The sequence below is a fragment of the Chiloscyllium plagiosum genome, unplaced genomic scaffold (assembly GCF_037043375.1).
Source record: "Chiloscyllium plagiosum isolate Xiang-an unplaced genomic scaffold, Cpla_swu_hap1 HiC_scaffold_47, whole genome shotgun sequence".
Lineage (NCBI taxonomy): Eukaryota > Metazoa > Chordata > Chondrichthyes > Orectolobiformes > Hemiscylliidae > Chiloscyllium > Chiloscyllium plagiosum.
This window is the reverse complement of record NW_028270185.1, coordinates 5,525,905-5,540,290: the sequence shown is the minus strand read 5'-3', so window position 1 is coordinate 5,540,290 and position 14,386 is coordinate 5,525,905. Positions and strand designations below refer to the sequence as shown.

Below are 14,386 nucleotides of genomic sequence, written 5' to 3'. Positions count from 1 at the left end.
GGGGGAAGCTTCCGGAATTACAGCACATTCTCAATCCAATACAAGGTTGTTATTCAGGAGTTTCATTTTCTGAAATGACGACTTTGGTTAGTCAGCTTTCGTTCTCTTCTGCACAAGCTTACAACTTCGACCAAAATGCTTTAAAAAAGGAGCACACTGCCCTGACATGTTTTTAGTAGTCATCCTGAAACCACAAAGCAGGCGTGGACAGGATGATATGTACAAAACTCAACATTAAAGCTGGATCATCCCGCAATTTTGTTATAATGACTTACTCAGCCTGGAAACCGGCCAGAAAAATTACAGGAATCTTCTCTTTCAAATAAGCAAAAACGATTTTTTACCTCTGTGCTTTATCAGTAAGTTTATTCAGCTAGTGACTGAACTTTATAGATCAGAAGATTTTGTAAGGAGTTAATCTAAGACAGCAAAAGGTACTCACCCTCTGGGAGGAGACAAGCTGACACTGCTGTGGCTCCCCCCACCACCCTCGAGCCGACTCCACCATTCAACAGGATCATGGCTGATCTGACATTCAACTTCCTGCCCTTTTCCCTTAACCCTCAATTCCCTGATTGATCAAGAAGTTCTCTCAGCCTAACATGGACCCAAGAACTCTGTCCTCACAGCTCTCTGGCAAGAATTCCAAAGACTCTCAACCCTCAGAAGAAATTGCTCTTCATCTTAGTCTTAAATTTTGTGCCTTTGCATTCTGAGATTGTGCCCTCTGACCCTAGACTCTCCCATGAGGGAAAACATCCTCCCAGCATTTATTTAGTCAACCCCCTTATGAATCCTATACGTTTCAATAAAATAGTCTCTCATTCTTCCGAATTTCAAATGAGTAGAGACCCAGTCAGTTTAACCTTTGCTCATAAGGTAATCCCCCATAACAGGTATCGTCCTAGTGAACTTTCTCTGAACTGCCTCTCGTGAAATAATGTCTTCTCTTCAATGAGGGTCACTGAATTCAATGTTCCAATTGACTTCCAATACCCTGTTGATGGGAACATTATATCAAAACAGATTGACTATGGCCCTTATTTAAGAGAAGACACTACCCTCCTTGCCTAAAAATCATCAGCCTTGAAAATATTTGACAACCATTCTTCAAAACGCCTTCCTTTCTACCTAATTTGGTGATGATGTGCATATCCCCTCAAAGGCATTAATATTAATTTCAAGAAATTGAGCCCCAGCACAGACCCTTACAGGATCCACTCATTAGATCAAGGATCACTTTTGAAAACAGTTTTCAGCAGGCCAGCCCATCTTTAATCCGTACTATGATATTCCTTATACCTAAGCTACACAGAAGGGTTTATGCCCAAAAAGTTGACTCCCCTGCTCCTTGGAAGCTGCCTGACCTGCTGTGCTTTTCCAGCACCACATTTTTCGACTCTGACATTCAGCATCTACAGTCCTCACCTTCTCCTCTGCACTCCAGCCATGGTCTCACCAGCACCTTCTACAAATGCAGCAAGACTTCCCTCCTCCATGCCCCCTTGAAATAAAGGCCAACATTTTATTAGCCTTTCCGATTTTGGGCTCAAGATTCGCTTCAAAGGGACTCTGTCAAAAATCAAGGCTCATGCTCCAATATGGAATGGAGGGAGTTCTGCACCATCAGACATGCCACTTTTTGAATGAGAAATTATTCCAAGGTTGCATCTGTCCTCTTGGGCAGATGAGAAGGACACAATGGCACAATCGTCAAGAAAAATCAGGGTAGCTTCCCCTGTTCCTGAGTCCTGGTCAGCATTTACCTCTCAAATATTATCACTAAAACAGACTGTCTGATCATCAAATCTTTCTATGTACAATTTGGCTGTTGCAATTTCTCCATTACAATAGTGACTATGTTTTGAAAGGTACCTCATAGGATGCCTTGAAATATTTTAAAGCCAAGGGTTATGAAAAACGCTGAAGAAATATAAGGCTCTCTTATCCTGGCCAAGGCCTTGCTAGCACTCATGTTGAGAATAATGGCCACTGGACTGCGATGTAAGAGGCAATCCATTGAACAGTACTCCAGCAACGACCTTGAGGAAGGGAAGGGGTGCAGAAAAAGATTCAGCAATGGCATCAAGCTCCCAGTTACTTTTCCTTCCTGAAACTTTCCTCTGAAACCTGGTGTGTTTTGGAATACGGTTAAAATATTTCTAGGAAAATGGAGAAGCTTCAGCCTAATCTGATCATTCAGATAGCCAAATGCACAGTCATTCCTCTGTATGTGCGAGGGTTCCTTTCATGAGAACCCCTGCAAATGACAATATCCCCAAGTGCAGAGCTTGTTTAAAAATAGCTTTAAAATTGTGGATGTGGGGTTTTTGCCCACGAATGTTTATTTCTGTGGATACCTTTTGGCATATCTTCTGCACTGCCTCCCTAACCCTGCCTGGTCTCTGCACTGCCTCCCTAACCCTGCCTGGTCTCTGCACTGCCTCCCTAACCCTGCCTGGTCTCTGGACTGCCTCCCTAACCCTGCCTGGTCTCTGTGGATACCTTTTCGACCAGGGACCAGACAGTGCAGAGACCAGGCAGGGTTAGAGACGCAGTGCAGAGACCAGGCAGTGATAGGGAGACAGTGCAGAGACCAGGCAGGGTTAGAGACGCAGTGCAGAGGCCAGGCAGGGTTAGAGAGACAGTACAGAGACCAGGCAGAATTAGAGATGCAGTGCAGAGACCAGGCAGGATTAGAGAGACAGCAGGTTTTTACACAGCCACATTTTAATCTTTGTTAAAGCCAGTGGACAGAAGCATCAGCCAGGACAAAATTGATTGTTTGCCAAATCCCAGACAGTTCAGCAAGATTGACATCTTTAACCTAACAGTACTCTTTATTATATTTTCTATACAACTGCATCCTCTGTCTAATATATCCCCTGTGTACCAGCAGTCTCTATCTGCCAAATCATATTACTGACCTGCTACTCTGAAAGTACTGCAGAAAAATAAAAGCTAGGTTTTCAATTTAGCAATGTTTCCAGTCATCGAATCAGACTGAAAAATTTCCTAAACCAGTGGCAGATATATATAATCTACTTTTTTCCCTCAAACACTGGGAAAAGACTAGTTATAGCCCATGAAATGGTACACTTTGGATCTCACACATTCAGTGGCAGCATGGCATCAAGTCAAACCAAAAATCTTCTCCATTTCCACCCTGATGTGTCCAAGCCCCAAGCATAAGAAGAACACATACCATGGTACCAGACGGATTTCTGATTTGCCTGTAGCTGCTATTGAGGCTTGATAATGACCATGAAATTAATGCAACATGAGAGGCAACATGGGTATTGTAGATTCTGGTTTGAAGTTGCTTCAATTTGGAAGAAGCTTTCAACGCTTAGAACGAGCTTCAATAAAACAGAACGCGAAAAGAAAAAGTGGCCTTTGCACTTTGGGTGGAATAGTCGACTTCAACTGCAGAAATTATGCAATCAGTTCAGTCATTCACCTTTTTTAAAAAACAGAACAAAATGCAAGTCACGTGGGAGACAAGTTGGTTAACACTCAACAAGGGCTTTGAAGAATGTAGTGAACAGACTGCAAGATCTTATCACAGATTTATCATGTAGACACTAAAGACATGTACTAGTCATTGTGATTAAGGCAACGACTTCCTTGTAATGTTCAAGTTAAATACAGCAAGTCCAATTATACCTAAAACATAGAGCACTAAATAAACCTTTGAAAAATGATACAAAGCCAATATCACTCCAAACATAATATGCATTAATGTAACCTCTTTTGGAAATCAGGGACCTGGACTTCAGTCTGCACATGATAAATCAATGTGGAGGTGCTGGTGTTGGACTGGTGTGGAGACTGTCAGAAGTTATATGATACCAGGTTAGAGTCTAACAGATTTATTTTGAACCCCAATCTTTCGGAGTGCTGCTCCTTCATCAGGTGAAATCACTTCACCTGACAAATGAGCAGCACGCTGAAAGCTTTGTAGTTTCAAATAAAATTGTTGAACTATAACCTGTTCATGTGACTTGTAACCATGACAATTCAGACATTTTCACTGTATGACTGAAGCAGTAATTTCAATTATACCGCTTTGAATGATCAAGATTCCTATGCTCAGTGTGCAATCTCAACTCTGATGGAAAAGCAGGGAAAACCTAAAACTATAACAAAACCAAAGTGCCAGAGACACTCAGATCTTTTAGCATCTGTGGTGAAAGAAAAAAGGGGGAAAGAGGAGAGGAAAAAAGTGAGAATCACAACAGGAGACAGAAGTGCTCAAAGTGTGCGAACAGGAAATGTGAACAGTGGAAATGAGTTGGCTGGGTGCATGCTGGAAGCACTGAGCAAGACCTTAGGTTATTGGAATGGTTAACCATTATGAGAGAAGATCTTCACACTCAAATTGTTCAACTCAAATGCTGAGTCACAGATGCTGAAGGTAGAAATCTGATGCAGAAAATGAGGTGTTGCTTCTCCAGCTTGTGCTGAGCTTCACTGGAGTACTACAGCAGGCCAAAGAATACCATCATTCTGGCCTCCATTTTTAAGAAAGGACTTAAAAGGGCTGATAGTTCTGAGAAGGTTTCCTTGATCATTACTTCAATTTGCAGAAGATAAGATAAATTGTGATGAAAGCTTGGACCTACTGAGCCTGTATCCATAGATGTTGAGAAGAATGAGAGCTGACATGTCAAATGGGATCCAAAGGAGACCGCTCAGTCTCTCAAACCTACTCTGCTGTTCAGCAAAATCGTGGTTGATCTGTTTTGAATTCTACATTCCCATCTAGCCCCCAATAACCCATGATTTTCTTGCCTAAAATAATCAGTCTTGATGTTGATGTGCAAATTTAGCTCCATGCCTTCACTCCCCAGTTGAAGGCATTAACGTAAATTGAAAAAGGTTGAGGCTCCAGCAAAGACCCTGACAGGACTCCACTCATCCCATCCTACCAATCAGACGATGGCTCACTTTTGAATACCGGTTTCAGCTGGGCAGGCAATCTTCTATCCATGCTAATATGCCATTTCTTACACCATTAGCTTCTATTTTACACAATAACTTTTGATGTGACAGCTTATGAAATGCTTTCTGAAATCCAAACATAGTACATCAACAGGGTCTCATTTATCTACACTGCATGTTACATCTCCAATCAAAAAGTGAATGGTACTCTTTCCAATTGTGTTCAATTTCCCCTCCTTCCCCATGGTTCAGGCAACACAAAACTAGCTTAACTACAGAGCATAGTAAAATCTTGGAAAGCCAACTGCTCACCTTTGGCAAAAAGGCCAGAAGAAGAACTAGTCACAATGGAAAGGGGAAAGAAAAAAGGTTCATGATGCGATAGACATAGCTGGATACAAGGTAAATTAAGCTGTGAATACTCCACATTTTGGACCTTTAAGCAAGCTTTCATGAGTTACACCTTAGACTAAAAATGAGAAATTAAAAAACTAAAATCACACGACTTTTTGTGTATCCCTGATTTTTGGTTTGAACAGCCAGCCGAAGATTAATGCATGCAGTACTTCAATAAGGCTGCAGCAATAACCCATAAAGTTTAAACCAACATACCTTTGACATACTGACAGTACAACCGTTCGCAATTATCTAAAAATTGGTTAAATAAACCTCAGATTGTCTTGTTTAAAACAATGTCACACCCTTCATTACAATGTATGCACACATTCAGTTCTCTCTCATGTATATCGTACTTAGCTCCCTTTGCTAAAAGATAATTAACTACACAGTGTATGCATCTCATCATCCAATAACCTATTCTCATATTACCCTCATTCCATTCCATCATTACAATCATTTGGATTACTCAGTTAATTTACTCGATTAGTCTCTGAAGGCAATAAAGGGAGGCACCCAGTCCAAAGCTCACATGGGATGGACTTAAAAATAGTTTGAGGAGGATGCTAAATCTTCAACGCCAACCACACACTATCAAGTAGATTGCAGAGGAGATTTTAACTGTGGCTGAATGAGCCTTGTGTAGTATGTAATACCTCATCTTGGGGATTGCCATTATTACATCCGAACCTACAGTTTTCTTTTGAAAGCTTTGGCTGTGCATCAGCTACACAAGTTCATACAAGACTGAGCATATAATCCAGTGTGAAAATCCAAACACTGAGCTTGGGTTATTTGTATCATTACATTCAATCCTTGACTCACTTTTCAGCTTACAGAGATTACAAAGTATACTCTGCTTTTAAAAATGCCTCTTATTCCTGTAAAGGCTGAACTTATTTGATCCTTGCTTTTCTAACGACTGTACACTATGGTCAAGATCAGTGATGATGGCCACTTGAGTGCACTAAACATTACAGGAAAAGTCAAACCTATTACGTAGCAGTGACTCCAGTTCTGCAGAAAGTATAGATTTGTTTTAAACAAAAACCAATGTGGTTTAAAGAGATGCAGGGTTGAGTTAATCAAGGAGTCAGCACACTTCCAGGATTATTATTGCAGCCTGAGTCATGTAATGTAATAGCTACCTACGTGCTACCCACAAACAGACAGTACGACAGATTCACTGAGGTCAGACACACAAGCCAAGAAAAAGAATAAGCAACAATGAGGAATAAAGTACTGTTAAAGCTAAATCCATTGGATAAGTATCAGGCTGATAAGGCAGAGAACACAATCAAGAGGGGTCCTTAAAAAAAAAACTGAGAAATGGCTGAGAGAAAAGTAAAAGTCTGCATCAGATCAACAGGATGAAATGATAGCATTCAAATAGAATCACTCACTAGCAGTGATGTTGTAAACAAACAGCATAGAAGTCTGCTGTTGTCAGCACTGAGCAATCCAAACTAGAAAGTACTGGGTTTAAAATACTGCATTGTGCCAAATTAACTGATCATAGGCTGGAAAATAACGAGGTAGTTACAGGTGGTGACTGCATTCTTGGGCTCAGTGTGTTGGGGTGTTTGAGGGGGGAGAAGTGAAAATAAATTAACGATCTTGCACTATGGCACAGAATTATATTCAAAATACCTTTTCTCCCCCGAATTGGTTTAAAAAAATTGATACCTTCTAACATATACTTTTTAATTAAAACGTTGAAGCATTTTCCTTTTACTGATGAAAGCATTCAGACTGAATCACAGTTTACAATGAAGTGTAGTCAAAACAAAGGCCAGAGTCTATTCTTGTTCAACTGATGTGCCCGATCACCGCTGCAAATTTTACCTGTGGAAATTTCACAACTGACCCATGTCTCACTTTTAAATGTGCTTCCATTTTAAAACAGGATATCAGTGAGATGCCCATTCACTGCCACAGCCTTGGCATTATGCACCAGACTTCAATTGCTGCTGTCAGTGAGAACCAGTCAGAATTCAGAACCTAAATTCTCACTATTCAACATGCAGGGCAAGCAGCAGACATGCAGGTAAAGGTATAGTAATACTGGTGGTGACATATCAAGACCTTTGAAAAACAAAAACTAAACTTTGCACTACATGTTAAAAACAGAGATAGTTTTGGAATGTTAAACAATTTTCAGAAATTACATTAACCCATGGAAAAGTGCACTAGCGTTTCCTATTTAATATTTTGCTGAAATGCTTGGCACTAACTAAAACACATAGTTGAGTGTGTGGTGCTGGAAAAGCAGAGCAGGTAAGGGAGCATGAGAATTGACATTTTGAGCATAAGCCCTTGATGAAGGGCTTTCTACTAACTAAAACATACACCAGCAGACAACCATCTTACAGATAGGAGCTGCTGCAGGAAAAGAATGGGCTCATGTTTGTTTCATAATGGGCCATCACAATACACCAAGCAAACAGACAGTTAACACATTTGTAACAACAGTTTACACATTAATTATATATGAAAGCAGTCCAGTTCCCAAACAACTTTAGAACTTTTCACAATGATCGAGATTGGTGTTACCTCATAGTTAATGATACATATGTATTCAAAGTTTGGGAGAAGATTTGTAGCTCGGGTGCTCGTTGTTGTTGTGATTCTGTTCGCCGAGCTGGAAATTTGTGTTGCAGAAGTTTCGTCCCCCGTCTAGGTGACATCCTCAGTGCTTGGGAGCCTCCTTTGAATCGCTTCTGTGATCTTTCCTCCAGCATTTATAGTGATCTGTACCTGCCGCTTCCGGTTGTCAGTTCCAGCTGTTCGTTGCAGTGGTCGGTATATTGGGTCCAGGTCGATGTGCTTATTGATTGAATCTGTGGATGAGTGCCATGCCTCTAGGAATTCCCTGGCTGTTCTCTGTTTGGCTTGTCCTATAATAGTAGTGTTGTCCCAGTCGAACTCATGTTCCTTGTCATCTGAGTGCGTGGCTACTAAGGATAGCTGGTCGTGTCGTTTTGTGGCTAGTTGGTGTTCATGGATCCGGATTGTTACCGGTCTTCCTGTTTGTCCTATGTAGTGTTTTGTGCAGTCCTTGCATGGGATTTTGTACACTACATTGGTTTTGCTCATGCTGGGTATCGGGTCCTTCGTCCTGGTGAGTTGTTGTCTGAGAGTGGCTGTTGGTTTGTGTGCTGTTGTCCTAGTGATCGCAGTAGTCTGGCTGTCAGTTCGGAAATGCTCTTGATGTATAGTACTGTGGCTAGTCCTTTGGGTTGTGGCACGTCCTCGTTCTGTTGTCTTTCCCTTAGGCATCTATTGATGAAATTGCGCGGGTATAGTTTTTGGCGAATGCATTGCATAAGTGTTCTTCTTCCTCTTTTTGTAGTTCTGGTGTACTGCAGTGTGTTGTGGCCCTTTTGAACAGTGTCTTGATGCAACTTCTTTTGTGTGTGTTGGGGTGGTTGCTTTCATAGTTTAGGACTTGGTCTGTGTGTGTGGCTTTCCTGTATACCTTTATGGTGAATTCTCCGTTCGGTGTTCTCTGTACCATCACGTCTAGGAATGGGAGTTGGTTGTCCTTTTCTTCCTGAGAGAAAGCGAGGGTTGCAGATGCTGGAGATCAGAGCTGAAAATGTACTGCTGGAAAAGCGCAGCAGGTCAGGCAGCATCCAAGGAACAGGAGAATCGACGTTTCGGGCATAAGCCCTTCTTCCTCTCGAGTGAATCGGATTCCTGTGAGTGTGGCGTTGATGATCCGGTGTGTGTTCTCTATTTCTGTGTTTTTAATGATTACAAAGGTGTCATCCACATATCTGACCCAGAGTTTGGGTTGAATTTGCAGTAAGACTGTTTATTCTAATCTTTGCATTACAGCTTCTGCTAGGAGTCCAGAGATGGGTAAGTCCATGGGTGCGCCGTTGATTTGTTCATATATTTGGTTGTTGAATGTGGTGATCCATGAACACCAACTAGCACAAAACGACATGACCAGCTATCCTTAGTAGCCACACACTCATGACAAGCAACATGAGTTTGACTGGGACAACACTACTATTACAGGACAAGCCAAACAGAGAACAGCCAGGGAATTCCTAGAGGCATGGCACTCATCCACAGATTCAATCAATAAGCACATCGACCTGGACCCAATATACCGGCCACTGCAGCGGACAGCTGGAACTGACAACCGGAAGCGGCAGATACAAATCACGATAAATGCCGGAGGAAAGATCACAGAAGCGCTTCACAAGAGGCTCCCAAGCACTGAGGATATCACCTAGACAGGGGACGAAATGTCTGCAACACAAATTTCCAGCTCAGCGAACAGAACCACAACAATACGTATGTATTATTAGCCAAGTCAAATGTTGGAAGAAATTTTTCAATGCTATTATTTCTGGCTTATATCTTTCACCTAGATCAATTGACCTCACGTCTTCTCCTGAAAGTTGTGCCTTATACTGGGCTGTCATTCTGTGGCTGTTACTTTTGTCATGTGACATTATCTATGCAGGATCCAAGAATAAAGAGGAATGGAACAGTGCAAACCAATTTATGGGGAAAAGTTATGGAACAGAGAGAACTGAGAGAAAGCCAAATTAATATCCATATCTTGAGCATATCACAAAATCTTGGGTTAATTGCAATAATATGTTAGCTTACATATTACTGACCTTGACTCGAACAAAGAAAAGTCATTTTATTGTTTCAGCCAAAATCATTCCAAATCTTTCAGAAAAATAATTGTGCTGAATGAACATAGTGAAGGCACTGTTTCAATGGGAATTAATAACAAATCCTAGATTTCCAGATAATTAAGACTGGTGATACCTGCGAGGGTTCCCATCTTCATGGGGTGGGATAATGACCACCTTCACAGTCACTGATGTCTTCAAAAGATCAATCATCTGATCATGAGTGAGTGTTATTATAGCCACCTTGCAAATTTCAACCAGTCGGCTTCCCTGTCTCAGTCCAGCTTGCCAAGCAAATCCATATTCTTCCACCTCTGCCACTGTGCCATCATATTTGACATGAAACCCAAGCTGCCCAAGCCCGTTCCTCCGCAGAGTCATGTCAATGGTTTCACATCCTTCTGTTACAATCTGGGAATCAAAGGCAATTAAGTCAAAACACAATTAACACTAAGCGCACATAGTTTCCATCTAAGCCAAAGTATCAGGCAGTTTGGTTGATAAAAAGCTGCTGTGAGCCAGGTATACCTTCAAGAACGTGGGGAGAAGCAAAGACCAGCTAAACACAACAGCAACCAGACAAAATTGGTGCCAAAAAGGCCACCACAGTTTGGCACTATTCAAGATCCATGGTTTTACAGATTCAGGAAATGTGTTCATGTAAACGTTCTGGCCATGCTCAGAGCACATTCATTATGATTAAGTCCAATTAGCATATTAAATGGGATTTCTGAATACTGGACATATCAATAGCATTTAGTCAATTGCCATTTGTACAATACAATTATATGAAAATGGCCAGCTAAAACCAGACATTTTAAGAGTACTCCATGCATCATTTTGTTTTAAAATCCGCCTGAACAATTTGATGAGGTTTTGCATTGTGCCAGACTGGTCACCTGTTTTACTACCGGGGCGGCACAGTGGTTCTGTGGTTAGCACTGCTGCCAGACACCCAGGTTTGATTCCAGCCTTAGGCAACTGTCTGTGTGGAGTTTGCACATTCTCCCAGTGTCTGCGTGGGTTTCCTCCCGGTACTCCAGTTTTCTCCCACAGTCCAAAGGGGTGTAGGTCAGGTGAATTGGCCATGCTAAACTGCCCATAGTGTTACGTGTATTAGTCACAGGGAAATTGGTCTGGGTGGGTTACTCTTCGGAGGGTCAGTGTGGACTTGTTGGGCCGAAGGGCCTGTTTCCACACTCTAGGGAATCTAATCTAGTTTACATGTGCACTGGTCTATTCCCCCACACCAAGCGATCCTTGACAGCACCTGACCCAAATGCTGTTTTCAAGGCTAGATCTGAAATCTGGCAAAATCCAAAATCTGAATGGCTTGGACCGGAGACTGATGGCTCTGAGTGTGCACTTTTATTTACTTCTCACTGAATGCATTTGAAAATATGCCCATTCTTAAACCTCAAAAGATTTAAAAGAAATAGTAACCTGTACAACTACAATTAAATATTTGAAGGACAAGGAAAGGCTTTGACAGAAAGAACTTGCTCTGCATTCAGCAAATGCATGTGGTTGTCAAGATCAGGTGCAATTAATGGTCATTTCAAAAGCTCAGCTGAAATGGAAATTTTCCAGTAAGATTAACCAGGTCATAAAATACAAGAGAAACTCTGGTATGAGGAGATTCAAAGCAGTCAGCCAATCTGCATCAGACAAGAACTTTATTTTTGACAGCAACATATTGATGTTCATTGTTCGCTGGCAGGCTATTTCAAACCTATTTAAAGGAACACTTTCGAGTTATTAAATTCTTCTCTACATCTTCAGGAAATAATTAAGAATTCCTTTCCCCTCATGGGCCAATTAATGGTATGGCCCAAGTACATATGAAACAAGCAAGGGACCAAATACAGCTTAGAGTAGAGCCAGAGAGATTGGGAAATCTCCAAGCCTAATCAAAGACCCAAGCTGCGAGCCAAACTCAGGTGAGGAGCATCATATTTTACACCAGGATAAAGTTTTCAAAACATTTTAACATCCACTTCCAAGGCTGTCAGACACCACCCCTGCAACAGCTTATTTGCTGCTGCAATGATGTCTTCATTACCTCGAGATTTGAATAATTTAATGCAGCTGGATGTTAAGTTCTTTCCTCCATAAACTAAAGGTGATGTTAAACTCTGCTGCTCATGCACCCAATTGCCAGCAGGTTTTGTTCACCCACTGCATTGATCTACTTTGGCTCCCAGTTATGCAATGCCTCGATTTTACAATTTTCATCCTGGTTTTCAAATCCCTCAGCCTTGCCCTTCTCAATCTCCAATTTCTATGAACCCCACAGTTAAAGGTATCTGTGCTCCTAATTCTGGCCTCTTAGCGATCCCTGATCTTAGCTCCTCACCTCTTGGCTGTACTTTCAGTTGCCTGGATCGTAAGGTCTGGAGCTCCCTTCCTGTTCACTTAACCTCGCTTTTCTCTTTAAGAAAACCTTTTGAGACTTCAGTCTTATATCCAAAGGTTTTGGTCATCTTCCCCAATATCATAAGCAGCTCAATGTCAAATTGTTTTATAATATTCTTGTGAAGCACCAGGGATATTTTGTTAGGTAGGTACTTCTACAACACATTGTAACAGGTTGTTGTTCACTTACCTTTAACCTTTGAACAATTTCCTTAATGTCATCCACATTCTCCTCTAACATTCGCACAAATATGTAGTCACCTCTCCCATGGAAAATTTTAAGCGTTGATGCATCAGGAGTCCAGCCTATTACATCCCCACTAAAGCAGTTGAACACCACCTCCTTGGTTCCTTGCTCAATAACCACGACAAATTCATTCGAGATGCCTAGAATGCACTCCACCTCAACTCCCTGGCTGTAATCCTGTGCGTAAACCCGCCATGTAATCGCCCCAGCACTGTACAGCTCAGCCCCCACACGGGGCTTTGTTTTCTCCTTCTTTTTGGTGGTCAACAAAATGAGGTTAAATTTTCCAGCGGATTCCACGGGGGTGTTTGTGACACTATTTTCCGCTAGGTCCTTCAAGTATTCATGCCGAGTCCGAGTTGCCATAGCGTGGAACTTTTCCGATTTGTGCGCTGCGTTCTCTCCATTGATGACCTTGGCCAGCAGAAAGTCTCGGAAAACATCAGATTTGCTGAAAGAGAAGCCTTCTGGAATGGGTGGCCCAAAGAGTGGGACATCCTTGGACCTGGTCACTGCCACGCTGTTGGAATAAAACATTCCAAAAAATCTTAACAATCAATTTTTCTCCCATATTTGCAATTCCTTAACAGAATATGTCGATTCCTAATTGGACAATTCCCCAATCCTCTAGTCTCAAGCATGCCCTTTCACATCATGCCTTCCGCATATTTTTAGACTTTTAAGTATCTTTTGACCATTGGAATAGGCATCATAGACAAGTTATTCTGTCCCTGTTGATGTCGATGTCCCCCATATTTACACAACTATTTTCCCTGCAGCTTCAGAGGCTGAGGTGTGATCTTATGGAAGTTAATAAAATTATGAGTGGTATAGAAAGGGTGAATGTATCAGTCTTTTAGCCAGAGTATCTGAGTCCAAAGCTAGTGGGCATAGATTTAAGGTGAGAGGGGAAGATTTAAAATGGACCAGGGGCAACATTTTCCACACAGAGGGTGGTGTGTGTATGGAATGAGCTGCCAGAGGAAGTAGTGGAGGCTGGTACAATTACAACATTTAAAAGGCATCTGGATGGGTATATGAATAGGAAGGGTTTAGAGGAATATGGGCCAAGTGCTGACAAATGGGACTAGATTAATGTGGGATCGCTGGTTGGCATGGATGAGTTGGACCAAAGGGTCTGTTTCCATGCTGGACAGCTCTATGACTTTAAATGGGGTAACTAAGTATCAAACAGCTGCTGTTGAGTCCCAGGGTGGAAAGGCCCCAAGTCCTATTGAAAGACCCAAGTTGTTACTCCAGCTGACATTAGCTAAGTTAGAGTAGAATACCAGAAAGAACTGTATTCTTTTTTAAAAACTGAGTTGGTCAGGTAATTGAGGAAAAGGTCCAACTGCATCATGGACAAAAAAAATCTGAAGTGTGGGGATAAACATCACGGTTCTTACAAAAAGTCAGCACAGACACAATGAGCCGAACACAGTCTCCTTCTGTGCTGCAAGGCTTGATTATTCCAGATTCCTCATTGCACTCTGTCAGATATTGTACAGATATATGCTATTTCTCAACACTGTTCTCAAAAGAGACAAATCAAAAATTACTTATGACTTTACATAATGTGGTACTGTACCTTTCTAAAATAAACATACTCAATGTTCATTTTATCAGAATCGAATAAAACAATGGAGATACACAAATCTATCCATACCTCAAACAAGCAGATTAAAGTTTCATAATTTTTCATTTTTCTCTTTTCAAATACTAC

The 14,386-nt window shown here is 41.5% G+C and overlaps 1 protein-coding gene across 5 annotated transcripts in view; it reads right to left on the bottom strand.

Moving 5' to 3' along the window:
• The window catches only part of sipa1l3 (signal-induced proliferation-associated 1 like 3), a 246,157-nt gene that overhangs the window by 75,509 nt on the left and 156,262 nt on the right, over positions 1–14,386 (bottom strand). For all 5 annotated transcript variants that reach the window (XM_043680772.2, XM_087983905.1, XM_043680771.2 and 2 more), the window contains 2 exons: positions 12,607–13,183; positions 10,138–10,412 (listed from right to left, as the gene is read on the bottom strand). In XM_043680772.2, the coding sequence (XP_043536707.2) occupies positions 10,138–10,412; positions 12,607–13,183 (852 nt within the window). The remainder of the gene's footprint in view (positions 1–10,137; positions 10,413–12,606; positions 13,184–14,386) is intronic.